We start from the raw sequence: 15,298 nt of genomic DNA, 5'->3' as shown, positions 1-15,298 counted from the left end.
TACAAAGATAATGTTTCGCCATTTATAAATATTTTCTTCGAAGTAGTTTTAATATCGTCAATTAATAAGGGCAACAAAATAATTATAGAGTAGGCAGCAACACTTCGTTAGGGCAACTATTCTAGATATTTAGTTTTGGATTATTTTGCCCCTTTTAATTTTCCTAGATTATTAATGTCGGAATCAAGGATATTACAATTCATGGTCGCTATATTAAAACATTGTTAACTCCAAATAAAAGATCTTATAAAATAATTATTTTTTTTTCTAATCCAAGCTATACTTAATAGTTCTGTAAACATTTTCTCAATGCTACTACTATTTTAATTCAATACTTCGAAAATGCATACTGTAATAATATGTATTTTATCATTTTCTAAAACAATTTTATTATCTAAAATTTTCGTCTAACAACTTTAAAACAAAATTATTATATCGTTTCCACGAAATATATTACGAAATATATGTAAAATTATGAAATTAAATGTTTATGCAGTGTTTCATAGTAGATACTCAAGGCTTGATCGAAGTTATATTTGTTGATAGGGCCCACAATAATACTAATTTATTCTTGTACAATTTTATATAGTCTAATAAAAGAATACTTAACATTTAATAAAATTTAGATATATTTAGATTATAGAGTAGGCAGCAACACTTCGTTAGGGCAACTATTCTAGATATTTAGTTTTGGATTATTTTGCCCCTTTTAATTTTCCTAGATTATTAATGTCGGAATCAAGGATATTACAATTCATGGTCGCTATATTAAAACATTGTTAACTCCAAATAAAAGATCTTATAAAATAATTATTTTTTTTTCTAATCCAAGCTATACTTAATAGTTCTGTAAACATTTTCTCAATGCTACTACTATTTTAATTCAATACTTCGAAAATGCATACTGTAATAATATGTATTTTATCATTTTCTAAAACAATTTTATTATCTAAAATTTTCGTCTAACAACTTTAAAACAAAATTATTATATCGTTTCCACGAAATATATTACGAAATATATGTAAAATTATGAAATTAAATGTTTATGCAGTGTTTCATAGTAGATACTCAAGGCTTGATCGAAGTTATATTTGTTGATAGGGCCCACAATAATACTAATTTATTCTTGTACAATTTTATATAGTCTAATAAAAGAATACTTAACATTTAATAAAATTTAGATAGAAAAACATTCTTTCAATCATAGTCACTACCAAATTCCTATGAAGGACGTTTATTACAATATTATGTTTATTAAAAAGAAAAATTTTGATCTAGTTTTTAAGATTTATTGCAACATTTCAAAATTCTTAATACCATTGAATTTTTAGCATATATACAAAATCTTTCAAAATAAAGATATTAATTAACTATGGGCAAGAAAAATATATTTTTCAAACAGCATATCAGGTGGGATTCGTACATTATTGTCAAATAGCTACAATGCAACTTTACACATTAATATATTCACAAAATTGATATTAGTTGCACAGGTACATTTACTATGTGAGTCATTTTCTACTTTAATGTGCTAATATGGATATGATTTTATTTTAAACATTAATAAATAATTTCTAAAGGTCTTTTTTATTTTTAAATTATTAGCAAAATTCTTCACAACACCACACTACAAATAAGAAATCCAGAAGGCACAAGGACTTTGAAATGATTGGGCCGGTCAGTGACATCACTGATCCGAGGTACACAGAAGTAAATTTCTAACATTGACAAATACATCATATTAAATTCCATTCAATACTAATTATATCTAATGATCTACGACTAAAACATTGTCATTTGAAATAAGAGAATATTTAGTGAAATTCATGATCTACAAGCATATTACAGGAACTTTTTAAATAAGGTGTATCCTTATAATTTCCACTCAGAGGGCACCACAATGACTACTTTAAAATATGACATAGTTTAAGTAAACATTCTTTTTAAACCAGTGTTATTTTCCAAAATTATAAGACAATCTATTTATAATTGTTTATACATAAATTAATGGAAATTTCAACTTTTTGAAATAATTTATTGTGGCTGCAACTATCAAAGTGAACATGATAAATACACCTCATTATAATTTAAAATAGGCCTAGTGTTTGTTAAGTGTGATAGATTCAGGCCATCTTGTATTGGGGTAACATCTTATTCTAAAATTGTCTAATTTGTATAAATAAAACTTTACAAGAAGTTATCCCCTAAACTAAAATATATAAAAAGCGATAAATATTCAATAACAATAAAATTATTAAATCAATGATTAGAAAATAAATAATTACATCACTCTTAAGATGATGTATCTAATAATATTGAAAACTTGTAATACTATAAAAAAAAATTAAAAATTGTATCTATAAATAAGGAAAAAAATATTTATTTAACATAAATTACATGACAATTCACCACAAAATTTACAAATCAATAATATTTTTTCTCTACTCAACAAAAAGAATGTAATGACTTGAATAAGAACTACCAAGGCCAAATAACATTGGTATCTCAATAGTGAGAAGGCCATGTGTAGACCTGTAGTGCTTATCACTAAGGGCACGCCGTACCCGACCACACTTAACTTCACGTTTCCATATTGGTCTTTCACTAATTTGAAACAATGTTAGAATATCAAAGCGTCATAAATCAGGAAAACGTAACGGATCTTCAACATAGTCTTCGGGTATAACAAACAAATCATCAGGTATATCATCACGAAAATCAAATTTTTGAAATGTTATTTTTGCAGTAACAGTTGGAAGAATTGGGATATCTATTTTCACTGGAAACCCTTTGGGTAATTTCATAGCAACAAATTGTCGTAATTTGGCAAAGTGTTTAAATGGAGCAATCACTTCAAGTACATTCAGGAGCATGTCTACACTCAGCGGGAAGTCATCACTCATAGCTATTGTAGCTCGAAAATTTCTAGATGATTCCTTATACACAAGCTCTCTCCCCAAGCTAGGATATTGACCAATAGGAGATGATATGTATGTATCCCAATCAATGCCACTCTCAGGAGGAGGGTTCAGAGAAGCTCGCCTCACAGGTTCTCCATTTGTATCTAAGTGTTGTGTGTTACCCTTAGTCAAACTCTCTATAATAGCTTTGTTCTTTTGCAAATCATCAGTAGACAAATGTTCTCTCCTTTTCCGTGACTCCAATACAAGACCTGTAATTGTATAAATATCACTCTTATATAGACCAGCCACAGTTTCTTTACGGTCTTCACGGAAAATCCACCCTGACTGGGCTCTTGCAAATGAAATACCTTTCGTGGACATTTGAGCAGCTAAAATATCGCTTGACATTATTATGTCCACCTCATCTTCAATCTCATTTTCAGTTTCCTCATAGCGAACTTTTTGATATACTTTGACTTTGTTATCAAGAACAGTTAGTGACTCACTTGGGGGTTTTTCTCCTTGGAAAATAAAAGATATGTCACCCCTCTCCCACTTCATGTCAGTAAAATCAACCAACGTTGTATCCAATCTGATTCCTGATCCAGATTTATAAATTTTACAAACATCTGAGGGCAATATTCTGGAAACCAATGGCACCCATGAATGAAAGTCCCATTTCAATTCCATATAAAAGTTCTGTATTTGAGATAAAGCTCTGATGAGATCTGGTCTTCTACATTCCATCTGTTCTCGTGCTTGTTGCTTAAGTTTACGAACAAGAGACGAAATCGTTTGTCGATCTCCATAGCTAGTGGCTTCTGCAAGTGGTGACCAACCAGCAAGATTTTTCACTTTAACGGGCGCGCCATGAGCCAGCAACAACTGTACACAATCTTTACGACCTAGCATTACTGCTAGATGTAAAGCGGTATTGCCATGTTTATCTTTTCGCGTCACATCGTTAAATCTCAGTAACGAAGACAGCTTTCGAACATCTCCAATGAAAACGCATTCATGAAGTGGATATGTTTCAGCTTCACCATTACAAATCAGCGTAGACATTTCGCATGTACGATTTGTTTAAATCATCACTATCAATAGATAATTACTCCAAAAACGATACAAAGGCTGATCTAATCGATCAGATAAGCTTAAGGTAAAAAATATAGCATTTACATTTTGGATTATTCTTATTAAATGGCAGATGTTTTTTGAGTAATAAAATATTTATTATTACTTCCTAATTTAGGACAGGAACATCTTATTAATTTAAAGAAAGAAAAAAAATTAATCAATTAAATACATCATAGAAATTGCAAGTTTGACTGACAATGACGTATTGACATTTAAGGTTTTAAGGAGCAACGTACTGCTCTATGGATGAGAATAAGATGATGCTGATGGGCAACGGGGCGCAAAACATGCGACAACCAATATAATCAATTATCATTGAATGAAATGATTCTTATACAATAAAGGATTATATTAATATATTTGTTAGAGAATTTTCAAATAAATATTTATTATTCTTTTGTTGTCTTTGTTTAATAATTTTGATGTTTTTTTTTTTTATTTAAACATAAAAAAGCTTGCCCTGAAATATTTTATATAAAAATTAATGTGTGTGCGTTACTAGACTTTTCTTTGTGATTGTGATGTAACTTTGATAATATGTTCCCCCTAATGCCACCATTTCACGGGGTCATCATTTTTGCAATAGTTATTTTAATTTGGATTTAGATATTTTACCTTTATGTCAATGTATATAACTTCAAAAATGAAATATTTATAAATACATAATAATATAAGGTTAAGTTTTTTAGTTCAAGCACTCTTCCTTTATGGTAATGTATTTAAGGTAGGGCCTCACGTTACAAAACCGTTTGCATAAGTGCATAGTACTCATACTAGATGGCTCTTACGCCCTTGTTTTTAAAGCAACAAAAGCGTAGTTTGTGAGTGAGAAAAATTGACAATTTGACAAATACGCGCAGAAGTATATAGTTCCTGTAATCCTGACTCCTGTTAGTTTTTATTGACTTCTACATAAAAAGTGCATTTTATCAAGGCAAAACGCCCAAATTACTCTGTGTAATAAAACTTGCTCGAGTTGATTTGTTTAAAAATGATGCATAGACTTTCTTTGTTTTATTGTAAATAAATTAACCGGATTGAAACTATTAGAGTTAAAAATTAAATATTGTTCCTTAATGTTTTGAGAGTAAAAAAATATAAATTTTTGATTCGAATTCTATTCATACATATTAAAAAAGTGCTTATATATTTGGTATTTTATGTTATTTCGCATGAGCCGGTGTAAAGAAAAAATGTTTTTGCCTTACTGACTTTATTATTATTTTAGTGTGATTGTTATTGTCGTCAGCAGTTCCTGATATTATAAAAACATGTAAGTATACTTTTAAATTTAAGCTCTACTTTATTTTTTGTTATTTAGAAATTATATAAATATAAGAAATTCTATTGACTAAGGAAGAAAATCGAATTTACTAATATATACAAAATTTTCGAAAACACGGTCTGGCCATATCTATAACAAAAACCAATCATTTATATTACTGAAAAAATAAAAAACAAATTTATAATATATTTTCAATATTCTTTTATTTATTTTAATATATGTGTATTCTTCATGTAATTGTTTTCAATAAAAACATATTTTTGAATTGTATAGTATATTCATATTTTTTCTTAAAATTAAATCAATAATGCAATACGTAACATTATAAAGACCGGTATCAAAAATAAATATTTCTTATGTATTATTAAAAAGGCAAAACCCATCATTTAAATCTTCAATTATTATTAAAACATAGGTAAAAAAATCATGTTATTATTAAAATCATATTTGAATATTTCTGTACATGCATTATCAATAAGAAGCAAACATTGTTGTATCCATCGAGTCTTTTTTATCAATAACAATTATAAGAAGCTTGTTATAAAAGTCAAGGTTTTAAAAAGATAAAAATATATATAAGAGTAGGTAATTAAAGGAGTTAGAAAGTTATAAAGTTCAATCTTATTAATCATTTTTAACATTGAATAATTATTATTACATAGGAAAAGTACATAATGTTACCCATAATGAGCTTCCAAACAGATGTCTGTTAAATTACAGATAAGAATTTTATTTTTGTTTGTTGAATCTGAATGATAATGTACATTTTATCTGCTTATAGAGTATTACAAGTCTACCTTATTTTGTTTTATTATAATTATTCACATCTGCCTTTTAAACTTTGTAACTTTATACAAATTATATATACCTTTTCCATTTTATAAACTACATAATACATAATACATAATTTTCCATTTTATAAACTACATAACTTACACTATTACAGATGCCATTAGACAAAGATGGCCACTACTTTGTTCATGTGTGATGGTTTTAAAGCTCATATAATTTAAAAATTTTTTCTTTACTCTTCATCATAAAATTAATTTGTTAAATATACACTTGTGGCAAAACAGACTTTTGTTTTGCATATTCTTTTTTTGATTCTGTGAAATATTTGTAAACAAAGAAATAAAAGTCTTAATCACTGGAATCAGATGCGTATAAAATATTTTAAACAAAATGTGTGATGAGCATTTAATAAGAAGCAGGTTTATAATCATCAAAACCAAATTATAACAATTTAAACTTCGGTAAATTTTACAACTTCGATGTATAAAAATTACAAATAATAAAAAAACAACTTTCATAACATATTTTTAACCTCATTCTTTTTTAAATGAATATAATAAAAAATAAATTATACTACAATAATAACTACATTATTATTAAAACCTTGAACACATTGAAATATCAATATCTTATGATTTTTAAAATAGTTCTAAGCCATATGTAGACTGTGTTTATATGTCAATTTATGAGGTGTAACTAACTAAGTTAACACAGTAAGAAATGATAAACAGTTTTGGTTTTTAATGACACTTCATCTCAAGTTATCAATTGCATTTAAAGCTTTAATCTAAATTCCAAATTTAATTTCCAAAATTTATTTAAAAGCAAGCCAAATAGGACTTATTTAAAGATATTGTTTAACAGCCTATTTTATTAGGTGTACAAATAAGTTTCCGCCGTTTGACAAAAGATGGTTCTACCCGTAAATTTTGGTTAAAATGTTCAAATGTAAATCGTCTTATCATAAGATTGTGATTTCTTGCAATACTGTGATTTCGTAGTATTAGCCAATTTGTATCAGCATTAGATACTTTTCTTCGTGTGAAAATGTCCAGTTTTGAGCCAAATAAACGTCATTAGCGGATTTTTTTATTTACTTCTTTAAATTGAAGAAATCTGCAGCAGAAGCGCATTTTTGCTGGTACAAGTAAATGGTAAGGCTGCTATAAGTTAGAGAAGTTCTCGTGAGTGCTTCCAAAAGTTAAAGAACGGTGAGTCGAAGACAAAGAAAGCAGCGGAAGGCCGCAAGTGAATGAAGATACGGCATTGGAGGCATTATTGTAAGAAGATCGAAGCTGAACGCAAGAAGAACTTGCACTCACATTAGGAGTGACTTAATAAGCAATTTCAAATCGCTTGGAATCGTTAAAATGAAAATCGTTTGGAATAATCCAAAAGCATGAGAATTGGGTCCCATATGAACTGAAGCTGTTAAGCATTAAACGCCGATTCTTTACGTGTGCCTGCTTGCCAGGCATAAATACAAGGGTTTTTTGCATGGTATGGACATGGCATGGTTATAGACTGGTAAGCTGGGAACCACATGGAAATGCTGCAAAATCGACAGCAAAGACGAATGTTCATAGAAAAAACTCTTATGTATTTGGTAGGACCAGCTTGGTGTCGTGTACTATGAGTTGTTCAAACCGAACGAAATATTTACAGAGGTTATCTGCCAAACACAATTGATGAGATTTAAGCCGAGCCCTTAAGAAAAAACGGCCGCTGTACCAGCAGAAACACTAGAAGTTGATTTTGCTACATGACAACACGCGACCACATGTTGATGATGAACCGATGAAAACCTTTATGGAAATATTTAAATGGGTAATTTTACCCCACCCGCCGTACTCACCAGACATTGCCCCTTCAGATTATCACTTATTCCGATCGATGGCGCATGGCTTATCTGAGCAGCACTTCGCATCATATGAAAATCAAAAATTCGATCGATTCGTGGATAGCCTCGAAAAACGAAGCGTCCTTCCGATTCGGTATCCGTATGCTGCCAGTAAGATAGGGAAAATTAGTGACTAGCAATGGACAATACTTTGAATAAGCCATAAGGTGCCGTTCTTTCACGAGACAAGACCAGTTTTTGATAAAAAAAACGGTGGAAACTTATTTGTACAACTTACTTTATTACTGCATTTCTTAAACAGTTGAATATAAGTTTTTAACTTACTAATAAGTTTATCATAATAGGATTGCATATCATCAATAGATTATTATTTATATTAGTATGACATGGAAATGGTTCAAGAAACGAACCCTGTGTGATTTTACATCGCTTTAAGTCCAAAGTGATCTGAAAGGATTTGTCATTTACGTCAACTTAAGTATGAAAGTGAAAGATTGGGCGCAGTTTCTTAAATGCCTTCAGTGGTTTATTTTTTTTCAATTGTCTCGTGCTGTACGTACGTCATTAAAAAGCGTTGCATAATTTGCGACAATCATAGACATTCTGAAACTTTTTTCATGTCGAAATATATTTAAATAATGCACGCATTATTTTTTGAGCAATTTATTTAATGTATAACATGTTATTTTTATTGGAATTATATTGGCAAGTTTTGAACGTTAAAACATTTTATAATGATTGAATGCATTAGAAAAAGGAGTAGAATGTGCGATAACATGTATATATATACGAGCAATGGGTATAAATTCTAGAGATCGTTTCGAGAGATACGAATTTTTTGAAGGTTTCCATTCTGAGTAATATAGATCTTGGAAAAAATCATATCCCATACGAATTTCGTTTATACTTTGTCGTCTTTAAAAATACGTCACGGTTTCCTGTCTAGATTTGAAATCGATTTACTTTACATGGAAAATATACTGATAATTCTCTCATGATAATGAAATCACGATAAATGCGTACAACATGAAGTCAGATGATACTAGAAAAAGAAACTGAGCAGGGTTGGGAATTTCCTAATCGTAATATCTTATTTTAAACATACTAAAATACCTATATTTAATAAGAAACCTTTTAAAACGAAAACGAATCTGCTTCTAGTCTAGCGTTCAAGTTGTTCAAAAAATATCTATCTTTACGTTATATCTATCTTATCGTTACGTTATATAGTCCATATTAACGAAGTTTGTTTGTTTTATATATGAAAATATTTTTGTTAATTGTAACGAATATTGTAATAAATCTAACTTTATATGGTATGGTCCTTAAAGTAGAGTAAATCGATGGTCTAAATACGAGCTACTAAACCATTGATGCAACGAAATGTAGGTAATTTAAAAATCAATATCGATACTGACCTGTGTAGCCAATGACATAGCTCGTGTGTCTTTGTGAAAAATGTACGTATTATAAGTAATGTCTACGTTTTATTTTATTTTTAGTGAACTTCGACGTTATTTGCTTTTTATATTATGTAAATCGAAATAAGTATTTTTATATACGAAGAAATATTAATTACATAATCTCTGATTTTATAAAGATTTTATGTTCCGTAGCGTGTACTTATATTTAAAACATCAACGAAATCTTTGAGAAATTTGACGTTTATATTCAACAAGCACAAATTGATATTTAGATCGAATATTTGATAATACACTTAAGAATTAGTATTCCATTTTTTTTGTTGTTGATTAGAATCTTCATATCATAACATCATAAAACATTGCCTCTTAATTATCATATTTTATTATGATAAATTTATTGGCGACACTGTAAATTTCAACGATGTCGATAAATCGTTCAGTGATTATAAAGAGGAGGCGAAAGGGTGAGGCCCACGTCGGGCGCCATCGTCATGCGCCGCCTACACCGCGCTCCCCTCTGAGCTCTTCTCTTTCGTACAGTTGCACGTTTCCAGCCATCGAAGTAGACGTGTGCGCGATATGCCGTTTAATCCACCGTCAGCGCTTCTTCATGCGAATTTCGCACATTGGTTCGTTGCATCGATGCATGGACCACACTAGAAGCTTCTGCACATAAAATCAGTCATCTAACATTTTAGGGATGTTATCATTACCATTTATTATTTTAATCATAAAAAATAGACCCATTGTTATCACTTAGAATCGTTAGAATCATTTGTTTAGTTAAACATTGAACAATTCAATCATGATGCAACTCATAGTAAATAAATAGACGCAATGAAAGTATTAGGCGTTGATGTTTTAGTTTATGTTAAGTGATATAAGAGCGACATGTGAAAGTTTGGTTTTGTTAGTTGTGTATGATACATAATATTTTAAAATTAGTCCCTTATATATAATTGTTATAACATATATTATTTGCGCTTAAGTTATTATAATCGAAAAGCAAAATAATCCGTGAAAATCTAGGTGATTAGCATATTGACACACATGCCAATTTGATAAGAATTATAATAGCTTTGGTAACTAAGTTGTATTATTCGATATAGTTTTATAGTTATATTTTCTTTATGGAAAATCATACTAAAAATAACGAAATAAGTCATTTGTTCTTTAATGTGGTGTTTCTCTACTATGAAGTAAACTCACTTGGATATATATTGAAATCTACACGTTTGATTATGTAGTCTATCCAATACGTGGGTATAGTGTATAGTGTATAGAAGATGTATAAAAGCACAAGTCGGTTCTACTTTGCAACGTAGTTCAGGGATGCTTTTGGTAATTTTTTGTATTCCATCAGTTTTTTTGTTTCCGCTGCTCTCGCTTCCCGATGAATTACTTGTACCTACGTAAACTCGGCTCTTTTGGTATGACAATAGAAAAATACTGTTTCAGTAACTAATTATTCCAATGTTATTATCTAATAGAATATTAATTGTTATATAGAACTATCGATTATGGTAATTGCGTTAACAGCGATGTTCACGATGTAGATAAATCGTTTGTTATTCCTAAGAATTTAACTTGTCAAGAACGTAGGTGTTAAGTAGGTTAATATGTAAATTCACTCAAGTGCATTGTAGGGTAGGGTGGAAATGAGTCTCTATCTAACCCCTATTATCTATTCAATTCTTATGTATAGGTGATATGTACTTGATAAATAAAGAAACATGATAATTCTGAACAAAATAGGTATTTTACTAGAAATCGAACACCTCGACGCTCGGAGAGAAGAATGTTTTCAATGCTATATAAAAGCGCGTGCACGGAGCTCGTTGCCAAGGTTACAGGGTGGGTGCGATCAGCTGGACTTACGTAAGGCACGCGGGCTAGTGAGGGCGGGGGCGCCGCGGGCTGAGGTTAGGGCCGATCGATACCTGCCTTCTCTTGCTGTCGCCCGGTTTTTACTGTAATCGTAACTAAAGATAATTGTACAAACTTATTCGTTTAACTTGATGCAGAGGGATAAATAATTGTAGCTTTGTAAACTACAATTTTTATATGTTGCTTAGTTAACTGAAATTATGCAATTGACTATAACAGTCGAAGCCAAGGCAATTACAATTTGGCTCGTTAAACCGAGGGTATAAATTCACCATATGAAATATAAACTTATATATATTTGGCATGGTCCAATATGTATAATGTATGTACGTGGTACATTTTATCTTAGCACTTAGACGTACATATAACAAATTGCTTTAAGTTGAGATGGGGCTTCAAGAATATTGCACGCGAGAGGAAGCGGTGTCAGATAATGGACTGTCGCGGGCGGACGTTGCACAATGGTGTGACGACGTCATAAATTTGTTAGACATTGAATACGAGTATGCAGTACCTTGTACGACTGGCAAGCTTTTGATATTCAATCTCTTCGTTGATGAGTCGTTTACTCATGAATACGACGTCTAATTTATTATAAAATTAATTGTCATCAATGAATTAATATAAAATAGATTATTGCTTAATTAATTGACATCAGTAATAATTATTTTCGTCGTTTTTGGGAAAAGGTATGATATAAAACGACGTTTGTTACTCTAATAACTTTGAATTTATACTTCTTACAAAATGTCGCGGAATGTTATTTCGTTGTTCTCTTTGTATTAATTATTGCTTTAAAATGTTTGCTTAATTAAATATTAATTTTAAAGTATATCAACCTTTTTGAATGAATAGAAAATACTACTCTAGTGGTTACAGAGTATAGATTAAATAAATAGCTATTTATTATTATATATTACCTTCGAGAACTTGTTTGTATTATAAGATAATGTTTGTTACAAGCACTATACAGAATACGCACGTCTCTGATATTTTATCTCGACGATTTAAAAATTTTCCTTATGCTTGACTTGAGGTATACCTACTGGCTACACCTACACGAGAATATTAACATTTGGTCATGTTGGTACATAGTAACAACGGTGCGCTGAAGCAGAAATGCATAATTTATTTTTCACACGTTACTCTTATATTCTTAGAACGACTTAAAGGTGTCTCGTGTTATGACTGAGGAAGTAATTAACTGTTATGTATTAACATTTATAATAGGATTTACGCGTAGAGGAAAATAATATTTAGTTTAGTTTATTATTAAGTTGTGTTATTATAATAATAATAATATCCTGGGACATTTTTACACACGGCCATCTGATCCCAAATTAAGCTTGTACGAAGCTTGTGCTATGGAAATCAGACAACTGATATACTACATATACTACTTTTTTTTTTGTAAATACATACTTATATAGATAATTACACCCAGACTCAGGACAAACATTCATGTTCATGCACACAAATGTCTGTCCTGGGTGGGAATCGAACCCACAACCTTCGGCGTGAAAGGCAAGTGTTCTACCAACCACGCCAACCGGCTCAATCATTATCAATATAGAGAAACAAGAAATGCGCATTGTGAGATAGTTTGCGCTGTTTTTGGTGCATTCTTTGTTAACTAACATTATAAATATATGGTATGTGTACAGTCCATGAATAAGATATGAATAATAGTTTTATTTATATATTATATATTTTTTAATTAAATTACTTTTTTTAATAACTATATACATCGATATTTATTACTACCGCTATCTTAATTTCATGACAATTAAGTTTATTATAAATTAATTGGTTATTATAAGTTAATTGGTTGGTTAATATTTCTTTTCATTTTTAAAAGGCTTAGTCCAACTGTCTAAGTTAAATTATTGAAAATTTACATACAACTTCAATTTTCTAAGTAATTGCTTAGGATAATATAAATATTTTAAAAATAAGACGTTGAACATTATTGTAGACCATATTCTATTGAATGTACACGACATCAGTAAACAGGTTTGGCATGTATAAAGTGACTTGTATGTCGTTATTGTTGTTCGATACAACGATGGAATGTTGTGTATAGTATCCGTCTCAAAACCTGTCCGTAAATATTTAAATCCGATAGCCTAAAAAATCTTAAGAGTACTTATAATAAATTTACTGCAACACGTAATTGCTATTAAAATCTTGAAGGCGTTTTGTATGGTAATTTATAAACTCGTCTGGGTAGGTACCACATACTCATCAGATATTCTACCGCATAACAACAGTACTTGGTATTGTTGTGTTCCGGTTTGTAGGGTGAGTGAGCCAGTGTAATTACAGGCACAAGGACATAACATCTTAGTTCCCAAGGTTGGTGGCGCATTGGTGATGTAAGCGATGGTTAACATTTCTTACAATGCCAATGTCAAAGGGCGTTTGGTGATCACTTACCATCAGGTGGCCAATATGCTCGTCCGCCTTCCTATTATATATATATATATATATATATATATATATATATATATAAAAATTAGTACCTATAGTATATTGATGTTAAAGAAGTTTTTTTTTCATACATACTGTTATTTTTAATGTTTAAAATTAATTCGTCTGTCCTTTTAATAATTTTATAACCTATTAAAATAAAACTATTTTCCTGTGTCGACTTATAATACCGATCACTAAAAATTCGGAACTGAGGAAAAATATTAATATTTTCCGCTATTGATATTGATACGCCTTTAACACAGTTATATTTTAATTTGTTACACGTTACACGCTTTTTACTGCACATTTCTTATTTATTTTTGTATGATTTTTCCGTAGGACTATTTGCTTTATCACCCTTGTATTCACCTATTTGATTTTTGTTTTGATGCTTCGCTTTATTTATGTGGCTTGGGTGGTCTGTTATGTTGCAGCGCGCGTTTGTAATGGTGCTTGCCGATTCAGTGATGTCATATTAATGTGCAAGCGTGTGTGATATTGCGCTGGCGCAGCTCTTAAAAGTTCGTGATGTCGTCACCTGCGCGTGCGCCATCCAACACCGTGCCACCCGGGGCCGGCATGCTACCACCCGGTCCTGGACCTTCTCGACAGCGCTCTCTTAAGGACCGACTCAAGGATGGGATCACTGGACCCTTTCATTGGCAGTAAGTGCTTATTCAATTTATGCTAAAAGCTTTTTTTCACAGGAAGTCAACACCTCTTGAATTCTCTACACGCTTTTGTGTGTGTTGCATGATTGTTCTTAAGTACATGGTTTATAATTTTTTCTTATCAGCTCTGCTCTCTAACAACATCTTGAGAATGGCCTGAAAACGTCGTATTTAGGAAATAAGATCGGTGTTCATAGTCCGTATCGTAATAATCCTGTCCTCATGATTTGAAATCTTCGACAATAGCGTTGCGTGTTTTGGCTATTTCATTACATTTTAGATTATAATTTATGAAATCTTTTCTACAATATATCTAGTACGTATCAGATAAAAGAAATATATGTATCTTAAAGAAATAATAACAATATTTGCTAATAAAAAAGCAATTGCTATTAGTTTAAAATATAAATATGTGTAGTCAGTCAGTTTGAAAGTAATAAAATGCGGATGAAAAAGTTATGAGAAAAGAACGGAACTGAAGGAATACTTTATTTGTTACGCTGTTTCTCTAGAAAATATTTTTAAAATAGGTTGGTTTGTTAGTTTGTATTCGATTTGCAAGGCTAAGAGCTTGAAGTCGGCTATACTTTTTTGCGGTAGAAGTGCATCTGTCAACGGGAATTCAATTTGTTCTGAATCCAGTTCTCTATCTTCTATATCACGTATCTAGAAATAAAAGTTTATGCTTTACATCATCACGATTTCCTAACCTATGAGTGCTATAACGCAATTATTGAAATAAGTAATTTAGTGTGTTATCTAGTATAGTTTTACATAAATATGAAATTAATTGCTTAAAACTAATCGTTATAACAATTTGCTTGTGATTTATATTTATAGTAGGCAGTAGCCCACATTACTAACAC

The 15,298-nt window shown here is 30.5% G+C and overlaps 2 protein-coding genes across 6 annotated transcripts in view; one reads left to right on the top strand and one right to left on the bottom strand.

Annotated features, from left to right (window-relative positions):
* Positions 1 to 2,358: 2,358 nt before the first annotated feature.
* On the bottom strand, positions 2,359 to 4,222 carry LOC126774456 (ankyrin repeat domain-containing protein 13C). Its single transcript, XM_050496010.1, has one exon. It carries the CDS (start codon positions 3,966 to 3,968, stop codon positions 2,637 to 2,639), a length of 1,332 nt encoding a protein of 443 aa, XP_050351967.1. The 5' UTR covers positions 3,969 to 4,222; the 3' UTR covers positions 2,359 to 2,636.
* A 671-nt stretch (positions 4,223 to 4,893) lies between these two features.
* The window catches only part of LOC126774302 (TLD domain-containing protein 2), a 93,423-nt gene continuing 83,018 nt past the window's right edge, over positions 4,894 to 15,298 (top strand). For 2 of the 5 annotated variants that reach the window (XM_050495867.1, XM_050495850.1), the window contains exons 1-2: positions 4,895 to 5,313; positions 14,196 to 14,426. In XM_050495867.1, coding sequence (XP_050351824.1) covers positions 14,290 to 14,426 — 137 coding nt within the window. In that variant the 5' untranslated portion in view covers positions 4,895 to 5,313; positions 14,196 to 14,289. Of the gene's footprint in view, positions 5,314 to 9,947; positions 10,032 to 14,195; positions 14,427 to 15,298 lie in introns of those variants that run through there. The other 3 variants (XM_050495943.1, XM_050495859.1, XM_050495885.1) reach the window with 3 other exon arrangements.

Source organism: Nymphalis io, chromosome 2 (assembly GCF_905147045.1).
Source record: "Nymphalis io chromosome 2, ilAglIoxx1.1, whole genome shotgun sequence".
NCBI lineage: Eukaryota > Metazoa > Arthropoda > Insecta > Lepidoptera > Nymphalidae > Nymphalis > Nymphalis io.
Note: the sequence above shows the minus strand (reverse complement) of the source record. Positions and strands in the feature narration are given on the sequence as shown.